At 36.2% G+C, this 18,509-nt stretch overlaps 1 protein-coding gene across 1 annotated transcript in view; it reads right to left on the bottom strand.

Annotated features, from left to right (window-relative positions):
- The window catches only part of LOC121853708 (kelch domain-containing protein 2-like), a 31,182-nt gene that overhangs the window by 12,107 nt on the left and 566 nt on the right, over positions 1–18,509 (bottom strand). The window contains exons 2-9 of the mRNA XM_042348045.1: positions 17,046–17,253; positions 15,091–15,191; positions 11,548–11,636; positions 9,790–9,940; positions 9,402–9,529; positions 7,651–7,822; positions 6,199–6,317; positions 2,110–2,270 (exon numbers count right to left, since the gene is read on the bottom strand). Coding sequence (XP_042203979.1) covers positions 2,110–2,270; positions 6,199–6,317; positions 7,651–7,822; positions 9,402–9,529; positions 9,790–9,940; positions 11,548–11,636; positions 15,091–15,191; positions 17,046–17,147 — 1,023 coding nt within the window. The 5' untranslated portion in view covers positions 17,148–17,253. The remainder of the gene's footprint in view (positions 1–2,109; positions 2,271–6,198; positions 6,318–7,650; positions 7,823–9,401; positions 9,530–9,789; positions 9,941–11,547; positions 11,637–15,090; positions 15,192–17,045; positions 17,254–18,509) is intronic.

The raw sequence follows: 18,509 nt of genomic DNA, 5'->3' as shown, positions 1-18,509 counted from the left end.
TGATTGGGCATGTGCACGGCTTGGCTCCCTCTATGGTGCATTCTATAGTTAAAAGCGCCGACGAGATCAAGAAGATGGCCGGGACTGCAATACCACTGACTGCTACGAAGGTGATGAGGTTCCGTGATGCTGAGATGGAGAGTATGGAACGGATGTTGAGTACATGGATTGACGACCAGACCCAGCACCTTAAAACACAGTGAGGAGAGTGAGGTGGCTGACGACCCCAGCCTCCTCTCACCCCAGTAAACCTTCACCCTCTCCCCTAATGCCAACTTCAGCAAGCAAACAACACAGTACATCAGAGGTAAATTAACAGTCTACGTTTAAAACTTACCTCACACACCTACGCACATAAACATTCAAACACTCACACACGTAAAGTATACTGTACTTGTAAACATACTGTATATGCCTAATAAACTCAAAGTGTTTGTCATTGATGTTTATTTGATATTATGCCCTTGTAACTCCATTTATTTTATGTTCTAAACGTATTGAGTAAAACAAGCGTTAAAATCAGACGGCCGTGACCACCAGTATCCCCCCTATTTACATTATTTCTTATGGTAGAAATTGCTCCGCTATTCACAATTTCGATATTTGCAACGAGTTTCATGCCCGTAACCTTTGCAATAAGTGAGGCAGCCCTGTAAATCACCAGCATCAAAGTTTTATGGCCATTTTCCTTGTTTGCGTGGGTGAGCTCAATTACCTGATGGTAGCTCTCAATAATCCTGTGCAGTGTCTTGCAGCCTCTCTCAACAGCTTCTTCACTCAAACATTGGTTCTTAAAGTCTCTCCTTTTGTCATTTCTTAGCCTACTCCTAGATCTCATCCCCTCTACATCAGGACTCCTGCATCTCTTGACCCAAATGGTCTCATCCATTCTCTCCACTTGTCCAACCATCTCCTGCCTACCTCATGCAAGACAATTCACTCAATACCTTGGCACACTCTTAGCTTTCAACAAGGATTCCTATCTTTCAGTGTCACATTGCACATCCATCTCACCATTCTCATTTCAGCTCACTCAAGCCAGTATACTCGTATGTCATCCCCTTTAACTAACCATGTTTCACTGCTATACAGCATCACTCTTATCAAGCCAGTGGCATAAATCTTTCCTTTCACATGGAGGGAAGGCCATCTTGCTGTCAACAGAAATAAATTTCTCCTTTTTGTAACATTATTAATACAGAGGACTGTGAATTCTACCTATAATTCTTCAAGTACTGTACTATAAAAGTGATACAAAATGCACTTATAAGTAGCTTCTTTCAGAAGATATAGTATGAAAGGAGAAAATTGCTTACTTGAAGTAATGGATGGAAACTAAATGGATTGAAGCTAATATTTCCCATATATGTTATTCACTTCACAAATATTCACTTGAAATGGTTTTCAAGGAACCTAACCCATTTCTTTACTATATTGAATGATACTTTTATTACTTATTAATGGATAAATACCAGCCATTATTGTTAAAGGCTTATCTGTGTTTCTAATCAGCAGTGGGTAATACAGAAGTCAGCAGTCAATCAATGGAGAGCATTTGGTCATAAAATCTCTATCAACATACTTCAAATTTCATGTAGATCCACAATGAAAACGTGGATAAGATAAATCTTGATAAAATCACACGAGAAAAGGGAACAAAGGAGCACCTTAGCTTTCAGTTGCCTCTGAAGATGTCTTGACTAAAGACGAAAGCTAAGGTGCTCCGTTGTTTCCCTTTTCCCGTGTGATTTTATCAATATTTCAAATTATAATACTTAGCCATTTTTTCTTCCAAATTTCTGAATGCCTTGAAAAAGACAAAATACTGTACCAGTACTGTACAGTACCAAGAAACCGACACTAAAAGAATTTTCTGGTAACAAATTTCTTGTATTACCGTAATCAAAAGGTTCAATTTATGACCTTAATGGTTCTGCTCTTTTCCATAACTATAAATGAGTGTCATGCATTTAGTAAAAGCACCATTCTATTGTTAGTACAAAGTTGAAGCTCCAAGGACTGAGAAGGAAAAGTCTGGAAAAATGATTAGTACTGTAGTATCTTACATCTCATTTTCTTGATATAATGTAGGACAAGAATAGGACATACCTTTGGCTGTGAATAATCCAAAAGGTTATTCTTAATTCCACCATAAAAGGTCACTTCTCCTGGGTATGCCACTGCTGAAGTGTGCCAGAGTACAGGCCCGGCATGCTCATTGGGTGACTTCTGCCATTTTCCATTTGTAACATCTAGCACCCAGATGTCCTCTGCACCAGAAATTGTACCAAGATCTAATAAGCTCTCAACAATGTTTAAATTTAGTTCAGTATCTTTTTATATAAGGATAAAACTTAGGTCAATGAGGAAGAACAAGTATTGTATGAGGGAAAGAGAGAGAGAGAGAAGACAAGAAGAAAGGAAGAAAAGAAAGATGATAAAGATGAAAGGAAGACAAAGAAGAAAGAAGAGAGAAATGAGAAAAGAAGAGAGAAGAGGAGAGGCTAAAATGCATCTAAGCTTTTAATCCATTTGCTCAGAGTGGATGATATGGTCACCAAACACAGGATCAGAGGGGGTGGGTGAAGGAGGGGATGTGCATGAAGTAGGGGGTGTGTATGAGGTAGGGGTGAGTGAGGGTGGGTGTGAGGGAGGGGGATGTAAAGTAGGGATGGGTTGAGGTATGTGTGTGAGGGAGGGTGTGTGTGAGGGTGTGTGTTAAGGAGGGGGGTGTGTGTGTGTGTGTGAATGCGCACTCCCATCACTCAGCTGGCAACCCACTGCCCGGCATATGGTGGTCAGTCTCTTATCAAACAAGTAAAATGACCATGTTTGTTGTTGTCAACATGAGTGCCACCAAGCTATGGTCTACAGTTGGGATCATGAGATTCAACAATTATCGGTCAGTATCGGTGTCGTTACAGCATTTATCATTGGTGGGTTGTTTTTTTTACCTTACAGTGAGAGGACATCACTAATGTTCACATTGTACTCTGTTTGGATGACTGTGGAGTGATTTTTGCTTTTTTTCTGTGACTGTAAAGTGATCTGGCCAGACAATGACCATCATTTATATGAATTGTTTACTTCATAGATAGGGGGGGTGGTCTTAATACAGTATAAAAAAAAATTCAAAACAATATTGACTCTAGCCCTCACAAATTATGAGATTTTAAGAAATATGAGGGCCACCTTCTCCCGAGGGAAAACAAACAAAATAACGGTACTTTTCCATTATCTGCCCCAATCAAAATTTTAACGTCTCTAAGTAAAGTACCAGATTTAGGTGCTTAATCCAGGGTTATCAGACATAATGGCTCAAACATTGTCTTTGCAGTGTACCCTTAACTACACGATGCCATTTAATCATAAACAGTGTGTTAATGGTGGTGCAGTGAAGAAACCATAAACAGTAATGACATAAGCTGAGAAAGTAGTGATTTTGGATACATGAGGGTAAACCTCCAGCATCCCTCACTTCCTATTACTGTACAGTGTAATTGAGATGATCATATGTACTATTGGTACCAGTATGGAGATTTGTGCATGTGTAAAGGTTTCCTCGTAATGAAAAGATTGATTAGTGATCAAATCAACAATAAAGGCTCTGTCGGGAAAAAGCACGTAATGTACTGTACAGTAACTCATACAGTAAAAACTTGTGATCACCACTGAAGGCTCAGCACCATTTTTCATTGGTAAGTACAACCTTCTGTATGGTATTATAGTTTTATTACAGTTGATGTAAATATACACATCAATAGTTGGTCATTTAATTAATATTTATGTACATGTACACACATGCAGTAAAATACATATTCACTCCGAAGGTTAGGTAGATGTAGAAACAAGAACAGAGCATTATTAAAGCTCACTTTGATTCTTTTAAATTACTAAAGGGTGCCTGGTACAGTGCAATATAGAGAACAATATTATCATAAGAAGTAGCATCACACAAGCACTACACAGGTGAGAATAGAGCATAAATTCTTCTTTTGTAATTAGTAAAAATAACTGGCCTACAGTTCCACATCTAAAAGTAACTGATACTTTATGATTTTCCAGTTAAAGGCCTACAGAAAGAACAATGAATTAGTACTGTATGACGAATAATTTTATTTTATTTTATTGTATTACATATAGCAGGTGTGATGTCTATTCCCATTCTGTATTATACAATTTCATAAGAAAAACAAGGAATATATTGTTGTATCACTATAAGAATACAGGAACATGCAATTTATATCAGTCATTTTAGTTGTAATGAAAGTACAGTAGTCATAGAAAAGAGCAGATGATAGTATGACATAAAATAAATTAAATGAAACAGTATGATGTGTTTCATAAGCTCATACTTACTGTAGTTACAAATAAATAGAGCAATTCATGAAATCTGATAATATATATATATATATATATATATATATATATATATATATATATATATATATATATATATATATATATATATATATATATATATATATATATATATATATATATATACAGTATATACTGGACTTGGAGACCCATATATCACTGTTACTAAGTTTGTGGGGTTAAAAACCAGGAATCCCTTCAATGTTAGTGATAAGGAGTAATCCAGGATTTGGTGCATTTTCCAAATATAACCAGAACTCTTACAAAACATTATAGAAATAGATGCTGCCATATAAAGCAGAAGACTCTGAGTCATAACATCACATTAACAGTACAAACCTTACCCATCATTTGTCATTTATAGCCTGTGATACCAGTACCAATACTAACTCAATGCAAGTCAACTTTATAACATACTCTTAGAAAAGAGAGGGCAGCTAAGTCCCCCAATTGTCTTCAGTTACAGTTAACAGCTTTGAATACAGTACTCGAAACACCATGAATACATTATCCTCACATGTGCTATGAAATGAGCTGCATATGCCACCAGCCTTGCAGTTGGTCACACACTGCATATAACAGTACCTAAAGCTCACATCAACATTCCAAATTGTAGGCCTTAGCACAAAGCAGAAAAAAAGGTGATATATTTCAAGTACCCATATATTGTACTCTCATCCCCCTCCCATGTGACACTCATGATCTGTGGCCACTCACATTAACCACAGGCTTTTGGAGGGAGGGGAAGTGGCTGAAGCCAGTCATAGTGGGGAGGATCATAGGAGGCCACTAACCTGCACTTGTGAGGAAAAGTTACCTTTGATAAATATCTTTTCAGCTCCTCAATGGTGTTTATTTTTGGAGAATTGTTTCACTTCCTCACATTTGCTAGAATGATTCACTAGATTGTAAAACAGCAAACCAGTAACTTGGCATTCTTTTTGTTGTCTCTGCCTAAAAATTATTTGAAGTTCGCAGAGAACTTAAAGTAACAAATTTCCCCTTATCTATCCCAAAACAAAAACAAATGACTACAAAAGTCCTCATAACCTTTCAAAAACCCAATATCCCTATTTTCTTATTCCCTTTTTGGACCTAGCCATTTATGAATGGCCCAGATATCTGATCTATTTAAATCTATCCTTACCAGACAGGTTAAGTTACTGTAAAACTGGATCCACTGTATCACAAGTACACAACATGAATCAAGTAAGTTCCATACATGTATACAGTATTGAATTGCTGGTGAATATTTGAATTGGGTAATTAACCACAGCAACTCTTGTAATATGAAGGCAATAAATGTCTTACCTTGGCTCAATGTAAAACCAATCTTCTAAAATATACCAAAAAAATTAAGTTAATAGCACTTATCTACTCCTAGTGGGCACCTGGAGTTGCCGAGACAAAAGCATCTGCACCCAGAGAGAAGGTGGCTTGGTATGAGTTACAAGTTGGTTCTGTCATCACAGGTTATAATGAATAACTGACAGACAAGGTGTGCACTGCTGATACATCATGAATTGTCTACTCTTTTAATTTAAATGGTAACATATATTTCCAAAAGCCCTATTATACAGTTCTGATTATATTTATAAGGTGTATTGTACTTAGATTTGAAAAGTCCCCATCCGATAATCTCAAAGGGTTTCTAGAGGTTTAACCACAGAAGACTTGGTAACAGCAATACAGGAGTCAACCAGTCCAGTTTTTATTGTTGTAAAACCTCTGATTACAGGTACAGTATATGATTTGATATTAATTTAGAGCAGCAGAATTTTTAAGAGGATAATTAAAAAAATTTCAACATAAACTTACTTAAAACTTGTTGTGTTGTATTGAAACCACCATAAATAACAGCCTTATTTCTTGATACAAAATTAAATGTGTGCCAGGATCGACCCTCGGGAGTTTCTTGAATTGCACTCTCCGTCAAACTGGAAAATAATAAAACAATATAGTGTATATCAGAACCTTGCATATTGGAGAACCTCAGGATTACATTATTTGAAAAATATTCGCTAATTAAATGACCCCAAAAAATATAAAATATAAATAAGAAAAACATGCAAAACTCGCCCTGGAGAGTACACAACATGGGTGAACTCACTTTTCATAATATAATTGTAGGATTAATAAAGGATCTGGCTTGAGGTAAATGAAAGAAAATTTTGGTTCCCTGGGGAGGGAGTTAGTTGTCTGGCATGAAACTTCAGGAATGTTCCCTGACATGAAAAGTGAAAGTGGGTCTCATAAAGAAGACAGCCCATTAAGGACAGTGTGGATAAAGCACACTGTATACTAAGCCTTCAGTTCACAAGGAGGCAGCATGGCTGAGATTGCAATTGATGGCATTCACTTTCCCAAGTTGTAAAATTAGGTACCCTTTACAGCTGGGTTAACTGGGAGTACCCGGGTACCAAACCACCGACCCATGGAACAGGAGGTGAGCGCTGTATCCACTCAACCAGAGCACTCCTTTCACTGTCATAAACTCTCACAAACGATCCTACCTTGGAAGTCACCAATCTACAAGTATCTGTTCTCAATAAGCTTCTATATTCTCAGTGGTTGAACATCTTGGATTCCTTTAGGCACGGATTTGAAAGCTGGTTATCAGATACCTGGTTATTTCACAAGATCAATAAGGTCATTTTCATTGTGTCTTGTCCTAATTCCCAAGCTTGATCTACCCCTCTGCACCACTGAAACTTGTCCCATGGCCACTTGCCCTACATAATAACAATAATGATGATTACTGTACAATAAAATTAATGGTTTACTGAAAATAAGACAGCCAAAAGTTGAAAATATACAAAAGATATACAGTACATATATCTATCTATCTATCTATCTATATTGTGTGTGTGTGTGTGTGTGTGTGTGTGTGTGTGTGTACTGGTATACATGATACTCCTGTGCCTTGCTTGCCTCCATAAAGAGTAATGTCTAAATTTGCTTCTATTCTGTTGTTGTTTTCTTTTGAAGCCTTTCAGATACCTACTGTCATGGTCTACATAATTATTCTTACAGTATTTTGTTTCAGCAAGGTCAGGGAAAAGACTTTGGAGCAGAGATTTAAAAAAGCACACATATCTTAATATACGTAGATACAAAATGACTACTAATGTTGGTGAAATTTTGCAAATCGGTTGTATGTAAGCCAGGAAACTACTACAGTATTTTGATTTAGAGCAAATTGGTGAAAATATTAAGTCCCAAGTAAGGGTCAAATCTGTATGGTAGATGTAAGAGTGTACAGTAACTTACTTGCCACTCCATCTCATACTGTTAAGATCCAAGCAATGTAAATCATTCATTCTAACATCTTTAAAACGTCCGCCAAAAATATACACTTTGTCTCCTGTGACATCTGCTGTGTGTGCTGCTCGAGGTGATGGTTTTGGTCCATGTGTTTCTGGCCACACCCACATATTAGTTTCTGAAAGTAGACATGATCATGAGATGGAAGTTACATAACCTCTATTATTAAGCAAAAGGTTTATGATGATTTCCCATAACACCTGATTATCTTAGAGAAAAATTAATATACATATGTGAAAAAATAATACACAACACAAGAACTACCTTTACACTTATGGTGTCATACAATATGAAACAACAAACGAAATATTCTGAACAAAGGTCTTTGATCATGTGTCCTATTGGTAGTCTTCATTACACCATAAAGTAGAGGGGAAAAGTGAATACTGTATGTCAGTAACTCACATTTCTCTGTATGCCTAGGGGTATTTGTATAAAAGCATAAATACAGTACTGTACAGTACTAAACTGTAATTCCATTTTGACTGTCACTCGTGTAATAAAACAACAAACATTGTTATAACAATGATAAATTAGGGAACTAATGGGCAGATGTTTTTTGGTGGGTAGAGTGCTGTATTTTTAGCTCATAATATCGGTTAGATATACCAGGGGTATAGTAAAAAAAATTTTTTACTCAGTTACATCCACACAATCCTGCATATGGAAAGTGTAAAAATATATTAAATAAATAATTACCATATGGTATAAAGTTTTACGTATCTACAGGCCTCCACCATAAAGCTGTGTGGCGAGTGTGTGTGTGTGTGGAGATCAGAGGGTCCATGGCACAGTACTGTTGCTAGGAACGCTGCTGCATCGCTAGGCGAGCACCAGGGGCGACTGTGATGCAGTTTGAACGCTAACTTCTATAATTTGTGCTCTCTTTATGCTCTTATTAATGCTTTTATATGCTTATGTTATTGATATGCCTACAATTTTAAGTTTTAGTGTTACAGTGTAGAGTTATAGCTACTTTTAGGGGCGAATCTAGTGATCTGAACAGTCATCACAGCTAATTACAGAGGGTTTACGATATAATATTGGCCTGGTGCTCCAAATTCCGGAAAAATACCTATCTGGCAAATGCCAGGTCCCAAACATTCTGGATAAATGGTTCCATACCTGTACAGTATAGTAATTGTACAGTACTATATACAATATGTGTACTACCCTATATGTGTGTTCAATGATTACCTATGGGAGGGTCACTTTCCAGTTTACTGGTAATTCAGGTTACAGATAGCCTACAGGAACAGAACGTATCTGTGACCCGGGAGTGTTTGTAGTCATAAGTCTTGTGTCTTCTCTTCTTTCACATTAATTGTATTCAAAGTCTTGTAAGCACATATGCAAATGAAGCCTTGAATTTACTCTATAAAATTAAATTCAATCAAATTTCAATAAAATGTGATGTGCTATGAAAAAATGGTTTTCATTTTACTAATGAGCATAGTTGATTTAGTGAATCTGACATTAAATGGTGCAAGTATATTTTTAAAACTTAAAATTTGTTACACAGTGTTATTGACAAAGGAGTAAGACAGTAAATTTTATCTAACATGAAAATTATGAGTTTAAGAAAAAAGTTCATGGTGTCTCCCCAAATTAATCTGACCTGTTTACTGTATACAGTATTGTATTTGATTGTAAAAAGGAGCAAAACATCACAGGGTTTCAGTCAAATAATAACTTACCTATGTCATAATATACCAGTTGGTCTGTCCAGCCACTAGGAAATACATCGTCAGCCACGAACTTAACAGTGATACCAGGCATTTTATACATTTCTTTGTATGGACCAAAACCTCCAAATATGTAGAACCTGGAAATAAGAGTAACAATGTACAGTAAATATTATTCTAATTTCTGATAAGAATGTGATATTTGGCATTCTCTTTATTTCAAAATTACCTGTACATACAGTAGTAGTTGAGGTACAGGTTATTTTATATTTTCACTTCAGTACAATAAAATTTAAATACAGGTACCAAATTATCCTTAACTATCAAATTGTGAATATAAAATATGAACATGAAAGTTAGATAAATGAAGCTGATACTGTATATGTTTGATTTCAATTACCTATTTTTGTTAACCCAGCAAGCAGCCTTGTCACATGGAAAAGGTGGAATACCATCAGGAAAGAGCAGTTCCCAAGTCAGTGATGGTAGGTGTAGTCGCCACAGTGAATTGGAACTATTTTCATACTTATCTGAAGTATTGCTTGTCCAACCTACCAGAAAAAAATTTAGATATTTCTTTATTCATTCAATCCATACTCAGTGCTGTGTACAATCTAAAGCAAACTGTTCATCCATCTTTTTAGATAGTTTAATGCAGGCAAATCACCTCACATAATTAACTGAACACACCTCTCAGCAATATTACTTTATCACTCTGTTCTTTTCTCTCTCCTATACATTCAGTGCTCACAAAAAAAAAAATACTGTAGTCTTTCACAAGATCATATCACTTCAAAACAGCGTACACTACATTAAAAGACAATCTTTACTTAATTCTATTTATCCTTTCTTATTCTAAAATTATTTATCAATTAGTTTTCAAAACCATTTTCCCTTCCAAGAGAACCCCCTTCACACTATTTTTATTAATTTTTTTTTGAGGGGCTGCAGGCCCCAGTTATGTACAGTACTGAGGTATATGACAAAACCTGAGGTTAGCTACCATCGTCTTCAGCTGATTTACTGAAATCGCACTATCGTTGTCTTAAGACAATTGACATTTGGCACCATGAGTATAAAGCTGGGCACCAAAAATAATACAATGAATGCAAAGTCGATGAATGGTAGACACTGCAGAGTGAGACACAAGGCTAGAGAAGCCTCAAAACAAATTAATGTCATCATTTTGCAATGATTTAAAAATATTTACACCTCAACAACCTCCTCCCCCCTCATCCTGTCAGTGGCCCCTCCCCCACACCTATGATGACACAGCCTGGCTCGCCACCTATGAAAGGGCTGCACCACCACAACCTTGTCGTTTGTCACAAACACCACCTCTTGTATCACAACAACAACCAGGGCTCAGTAGTTGCCAGTTACTACACTGTATCCACCTCATTTCAAAGATTCATAACTCACCACCCATTGTGAGTACAGTACAAACTTTTTATTCAGTTTTTATAGCTTCTAAGTTTAATATCTTCAATTTCATTATAAAAAACCTTTAATTTGCTTTTTTTCTGTGTCTTACCCTTGATTTCCCTAATGGCACAGTTATTGGGTTAACTTAGACTCAAGAGGGCTGGAATAAAATGTAAATTAATCTCCTGTAACAATTGATAACTACAGTAGCCAATTTTTGTAATAATACACAATAACACCTAAATCTGCTGTACAGGGTATTTCCTATTTATTGTCCCTTATATACTTTTATTAATATGGGTTTTGGAACTTAGCTCTTTGCACAAGCAGTCAAGGGTGAGCTGGACATATGCTCCGCTCTCTGTAACTCTCAGCTGGGAACTGACATATGACTAGTGTGTTAGTCCTGGATTTAAAATGGTGGAGGTAAGCCTTGGCATATACAGTACAGAATGAGCCTCAAGTCCACCATATACTGTATAGGTATGCAGAATCTACGAACCATAAACAATCACAGAATGGAAACATAACTTTTCTACATTACCGAACATTACACAATTTTCCTATATTTTCCAAACATTTATTTAATACTTCAGAGTCAAGTTTTCATATAATCATCCTAGAATCAATCCATGCCATTCATCAAAAACATGAACACTCAACAGATTATCTTTTAATTTTGATGAAATTTACAGATAAATTCAACTTTGAAACACAACATGATGGACAATACCTCCAAAGAGATACATGTGTTGGTGGTGAACAGCAGCACAAGATCCCGAAAGCTGCATTGGAATGCGCCCATTGCTCATTCTGCGAGTCCTGAAGATATATGGACAATTTGATATATTCATATATATTTGTGTTGGTTTGTCTGTGTATATATACAGTACACTATATACTACAGAATAATACTGTATATGAAAACATAAATGATTGATTGATAGATATATTCATATACTGTACAGGCAGTTCCCTGGTCAAGAACGTCCGACTTACGAACATCCGTTGATACGAACAAGGTTAAACTTTAAATTTACAGTACAGAGAACCCTTGAAGATCTGGACCCAACAAATCCGGATTTCGGAAGATTCAGACACAAAATTTGGGGATTCTGAGCTAAAAAGCCTCCCTAAAAAGCATTTCCAAAACGGAGCAAAGAACATTTTAAGTCCACGGGCGCTGGTTGACTGGTCGGTCACGCTGGACACAGGTGCCCGAGGAGGTGAACAACATAAACAGTTGTTAATTGTTGTTTGTGGGAATATTATTTAATTCTCTCTAGTAATGATACAATGTTTCTTATTATGTTATCGTAGGTAAATGAATGGTTTGTATAATTTGTTTATCACTGTGCCCATCACTGTTTTCAAATTAAACTACAAGATATGTATTTCTCCCTTACCTATTTTGATCAAACACCTGGCAACAGGTGCGAGTAAGGGGAGTGAGTGAGTCGAGTAAGTCCCTGCCATACTTCACTGGATTTAATGTTATTATTAGTGTTTACTGATATAATAGTGTTTTAAAGTGATTAATCATGACATTTTAGCCAGGTTAGACTGGTCACTAAAACCACCAGGCTACTGGGTCAAGCTGTGAGGTGTTATGGTTTTTCAACTCGCATTTCCAGGTAGATACAGGTATACGTAACTTTCTTCATATATTTTTACTCAGTTACATGCCCACACCATAAATACCTAGTGAAAAAAGTAAAAGAAATAATTGTCCTAAGGGCAAACACGTAACGGGAGGAGAGCGCAGAGTGAAGCGGGTGGGGAGCATTACAAGGGAATTGGCGTCCCAGCTGGTCTTCGTTACTATGGTGAACCAAGGAGTACAGTACATATATGCAAATGGCGACTATGTTAAGCTGTCATTTGGCTTTTATTTACTGTATTGGCAATACAGTATTTTTTTAAACTTATTTATTAGTATTATTTTTATTTATTCCTCACATTTACTGGTACTGTATACATTATTTAAAAAAAACTAAGCCTACAGGAGGAAATTACACACAAAAATTTCTTCCTAAATACTCCCTGCTAAAATGGGGGTGCGTTTCATCTGCCAAAAAATGCGATATTTATTTTTGGTGTTTTTTATATCATTATTTGTCGTTTTTATACATTTTTTTACATTCACCGGAAGTCGGACAATCAGCTTTTTTGAACAGGTGGTCACCCCTTTTAGTCCAGATCTTCGAGGGTTCACTGTATTTTATTTACCTGGACTTATTTTTCAACTTCTTTTAACGTATTTTGTCATTCTATTTCTTCTTTTCTCTTTAATTAAATGATTTTAGATGTATATAAAGCATGTGTTTCAACTTACGTATTTACATTTTCGACTTAACAACGTCCCCAGGAAAGGAACTAACTCATAACCTGGGGATTGCCTGTACTGCATTCAGTTACTGTACAGTAGTGCATTTAATTGGTCTCCTTACATGAGAAAATAGATTGTCATGCTAGGTTTCATTGAAAAGATGGTGCCCTGGGTAGTATGCCCAATAATCCCACCAGACCACCCAATCCTTGTCCCCATATGGTGGGCAGACATTTCGTCACTGAACAACTTGTCACTGGTCTACTGAATATCAAGTTATATTTATTAAATTTAGAAAATAATGTCTCTATTTAAGAGGCAATGAAGCCTTGCTTAGGTTAGGTTAAGTTACTTAAAGGTTTATACAAAAAAGGTGACATAATGGCCTAAAACCCCCCACATGCACATGTTTTAGTTAAAAAGGCAACTATACAGCCCTTCAGGATTTATTGAACAGTCTCCAAAACTGGGCCACCAACAACCATGTCACCATCAACCATACCAAGACCATGGTTATGCACATCAACCTCTCCTCCGACATTGTCCCACCTCCTTCCATTACTCTAGGTCCGAACACACTCAGGTTGTAGATTCCACGCTCCTCGGCGTCCTCCAGACAACAAACTAAATTGGAAACCACACGTCAGTGAAGTTGTCAAATCCTCCAGTTTCGTCTCCACCTCCTCCGCCGACTCAAGTCCCTCGGGTTCCTGCACCCGAGCTCCTCAGTGTTTACACAACATTCATACTTCCTAAGCTCACCTATGCCTCCCCACCTGGTCTTCCTCCTAAATGCCACACACGTAAACACCTAGAAAAAGTGCAAAAGAGGGCATGCAAGATTATTCTCTCCTTCCTACTCCACATATCAAGCGCCAACACACTGACCCTTTCGACTCTCACTGACCATCACCACGACCTCATCTGCAAATTTGGTAAGCTTCTACACCATCCTGAACACCGGCTCCTACTACCACCTGAGATCCCTAGTCCGAGATGCTGTTCGACACCACAACCCATCCAGCCTGCACAGACAGTGGCTATAAGAACAGCCCAGTCCCAACCATTGTAAAATATCAATAACTTGTAATAAACCAGTGTTACTCCCAGTAAACACTACCCTTGCACTGTCACTATGTTGAAATAAACTGTAGTTTGAGCTTTTCCCCATCTAGTTATGTCTTATTTGTGTCACTTATGTTACTTGTATATTATTTGTAATTCGAAACCATTTCCCCAAATATGTAACTGTATATTTTCAGCCTTCTGGCTGCCAAGCTCTTTCAATAAACCGTTAATTATTATTATTATTATTATTAAAGGCATTGGATATTCACAGCTTTAACAATTACAGTTACCTCAAAGCTGTAAAAATTAATATCTAAATTCAAAGTACAGTATTTATGCATAATGTACATTTATAATAAAATAACATACAATATCTTTGGTCACCAAGGTTAAACCTATTCACTACAGGTGAAATGACCCTCCATTAGGTTAATACCTGTACAGTACTGTAAATTGACAACACTCATTAGTGCTCAGTGTGCCTGAGTTAGCCCATTAGGATTCATTCCAATCACTTTCAGTGTATAACAATGATAAACTTGGTAAACCTGTTTGATATATGAAACCATTGTCTTGGGTTAATCAATTGATTAGAGAACCCATTTGTTACAGGTAAGAAGGTTTGCAATTAGTATAACACAGTGTCAAAAACGATCATTATGAACAGAAGTGTATCTGCAGTACAGTACAAGTTAAATATATAAAATAGAAATTAATTTCCTATCACATTTTCATAACCATATTGCAGATTGTCCTTTAACTGTGAAAACTGAATACAATCTATGCACAAAGCATCTTGTAATACTGTATACCAAGTATTTACTACAGGAAGAAATATGATGCTGTTTTAAAAAAAATGAAGCAAGGAAGTTTACATACCATGTTTTGAGCATAGGATCATACATGAAAACATCTATGGCACGGTGGTATAAGCACTTGCTTGGTGTCATAAGGGTATAAGGTTCCGAGTGAGGCAGCTCCTGAAAGATGAAAGATCAAAAAATAAGCAAATCAGTTGAGGTGTCGTTTTTGTTCTAAAGATTTAATATTAGTGAACATGCCTTGTATAGTACAGTACAGGGGGTCCCCAACTTACAAACGCCAGGGCAATACAAACGGGGTTAAACTTGAAATTTATAGTTCTGTATTTTATTTACCTGATGACTTATTTTTTACTTTCATTTACTGTATTTTGTCATTATATTTCTTCTTTAGTCTGAAATTCAGTGATTTTAGATGAATATAAGGACTTCCACAATATAGTGGGATTTCAAACATTGTTCTGTAAGTGTGGTATGCACATAGCATGTGTTCCAACTTACGTACAAATCCGACTTTAGAACGTCTTCAGGAACGGAACCCGTTTGTAACCTGGGAACCCCCAGTATATTTGAATATGTTTGGTGGTAAAATCGTAAATTCATCTTAAATGCCTGGAGCACCCATGAGTGTAGCAAATACTGTACAGTACAGTTCCAGGGAAAGCAGAAAGCAAGTATACTATGAACTTACAAAAAATAGCATTGATTGAGGCTCTAAAACCACCATGATCTTGTCGACAACAACCTCTCAAGAAGATTGTGAGGTTAAATGATTTATGAGGACAAATTAAAAAAAAAAAATTAACCATATCAATTCATGTTGAACCAAAAAGTGGTAATACTGTACTGTATTGGAGAAGATGGTTAGCACCTGAAGGAGTCTATAGAAATATTTATATTTCCACATGTGTTCTTTGGTGATAGTAAGTAGCAATAAAAACGATCAGCTACTTTTTTCATTTAATTAATTTTTTTTTAATTCTCGTTTCCTTCTATCTACTATACTGTAATGGGCAGGGCATGAAAGCCGAGGGAAATTATGGTGTAAAAAGGCAGAAAAAATTATCAAATGGCAGTACAGTAATTTCAGGTCTCTGTGTTTGGATGCAAGGAAATAATTTTTTTACTATAAATACTTCGCTGAAAATACTCTCGTGGCACTGCGTGCTGTCGCTCACTCTTAAACTAATAAATTTTGAACTTGATTGGTACCTGATATTAAAGTAAGTTCTTTCTGCTTATTATGTCACTCCCTCCCTCGGGTTACGAAGTTAGGTAAGGTTAGGCAGGCTAGGTTGGTTAGGTCAGGTTTTGTTAGGTTCTGTGCACTGTCGTTTCCATTTTCGTGTTTAGTATTACCACCTTTGCCCAAAAAATAATCTAAGATTATTAGCAGTATGTTAGTTTATGTTGATTCAAGCTGTCAACTGTCATTAATGGTTTCGTCCCAGAGTATAACTGACAGAGGAATGATGACAAGACCATGATGCTTTAAAGTACATTTTCATTAACAGTACTTTTGTAGGTTCAATTTTATTCTTCTCCCTGCTGAACTTATGTTTTATTAATAAAACAAACATACAAAAACTAACTGCAATAAATCATAGGAATTAAGTGCCAATTCCTCCAATAACTTTTATCTTTATCTCTAACTGCAGAAGGAACGGAGTAACCTAACCTGACCTAAGCTAAGCTGAGTCTAGTATGGGATGACAACACTATTGCAAGCAAATCAAATGTTTTTTTTTTTTTTTAACGTCTGCTTGATTTTTGCATTAGGATGTAACCTAATGGTGAATGATTCTATAACAAAAAAAAGTTAAAATCACATTATGTTCAATATCACTCAAGGCTATAAAGGCAAAATATAGAAAGCTCTACGAAAAGAATACTGACATCCACCACTTTGTAATACCTGATATGATTAATCTAGTTCTGCCTAGGTACGTGTACATAGTAACTAAGTATAGACCCAAGAGTTATATTAGACTTGCATCAGTTAATAAACCTTACCATATATCCACCCCATACGAATAAGCGATTGTCAAAGGCCACCATGACATGTCCAGCTCTCCGATGAATATATTGATATTCAATTGGTTCTTGCCGTGACATTGAAGATATTTCACTTTTTGCAGGTTTAATAAATTTGTGTGGACAGATGATAGATATATATATCAACAACAACAACTCTCCAGAACATAAATACGTCCAGTGCCATCTGTTGATTGAGGAAAATATTAAAAACACAGAAAACTGCTCATGATGGGTAACTAAACAAATTATAGTCCTACCAATGTTTACCCACGAAATTATGTTTTCTTCGCATTATTATAACTTAAGCTTCTTCCATGATTGATAAGCCCCATTAAATGAAATAGATAAGTGCTTAGAGGACCTCGTTGCAACTAAAGAAAGTAGTTTTTGGTTGAGTTTAAGTGATGATATAAATTTCCATCACTTTCCGAAGGATAAGGAACTGAGAAGATGGATTCACTTGTGCAAGATGAAAGACTTTATAAATGCTGAAAATGCCTTAATGTGTGCAGCGCCCAATTTTGAGGCCAGTGTATTTGAGAATTTGAAATATAAACTGCTTGGACTACCATTATCAAGAACTCTTGTGGGGATTAAGAATGGAGCAATACCAACATTACATTTGCCGTGTTCAAAGGGTAAGCCTAAATAATTTCAGCTACAACGTTAAAATAGGAATCTTTTAACACAATGTAGCCTATCGAGTGTTCGTAATTAAACGTACCCCAGAACAATTTAGAATAGCTTTTATATATTTCAAAGAAACAACAAAATACTGTACACAGTTTCTTTTGAAGGAGTGTCAGTTTTATTTTCTTCGTTCACAAGTTTTTAAACGAGTTATCATTAGATAAGAACTGTAGTTGAATGCTGAAGGGAGGTATAAGCTGCCGCGCGGAAAAGCAAAAAATACTGTATGTTTTCATTTGCTTATTTTTACAGCAATTGGTTAATGCTTATCAATGGGAGTGGAGGTAGCAAAACCTCGTCTTAATACAAACTCTCACATTGTATTATAGTTGTTTACCGCCATGACCTTGTAGACTGCATGTGAACATTAAATTATATAATTAATTAGACTAAGCTAGAGAATACAGGGTACATGTATTCTCTAGACCAGTGGTTTTCAAACTTGTTTTTTGTATGAGGGCACACAAAATAATAGGTTATGTTTTTACGACACTTTTTTTGGTTAATTATAGGACTAACCTCCGGGGCTGCAGAGAGCTGATGCGGCCATATCATCTCACGTCCAGAAAATGCCTCAAATTTCATCATATCATACATAGTAAGTTCATTCTGTTTAATATACCGGGGAAGTTAGGTGAGGTTGGGTAAGTTTGTTTGGCTTGGTTGGTTAGATCTGTTCTTCATACCCACAAATGTTAAGTAGCGTTTATTTAAAAAAAAAAAATATATCCATTTTTAACATTTCCACAA

Source organism: Homarus americanus, unplaced genomic scaffold (genome assembly GCF_018991925.1).
Source record: "Homarus americanus isolate GMGI-L3 unplaced genomic scaffold, GMGI_Hamer_2.0 scaffold13041, whole genome shotgun sequence".
NCBI classification, from domain to species: domain Eukaryota; kingdom Metazoa; phylum Arthropoda; class Malacostraca; order Decapoda; family Nephropidae; genus Homarus; species Homarus americanus.
The sequence above is the reverse complement of the archived record's forward strand: the minus strand, read 5'-3'. Positions and strand labels throughout refer to the sequence as shown.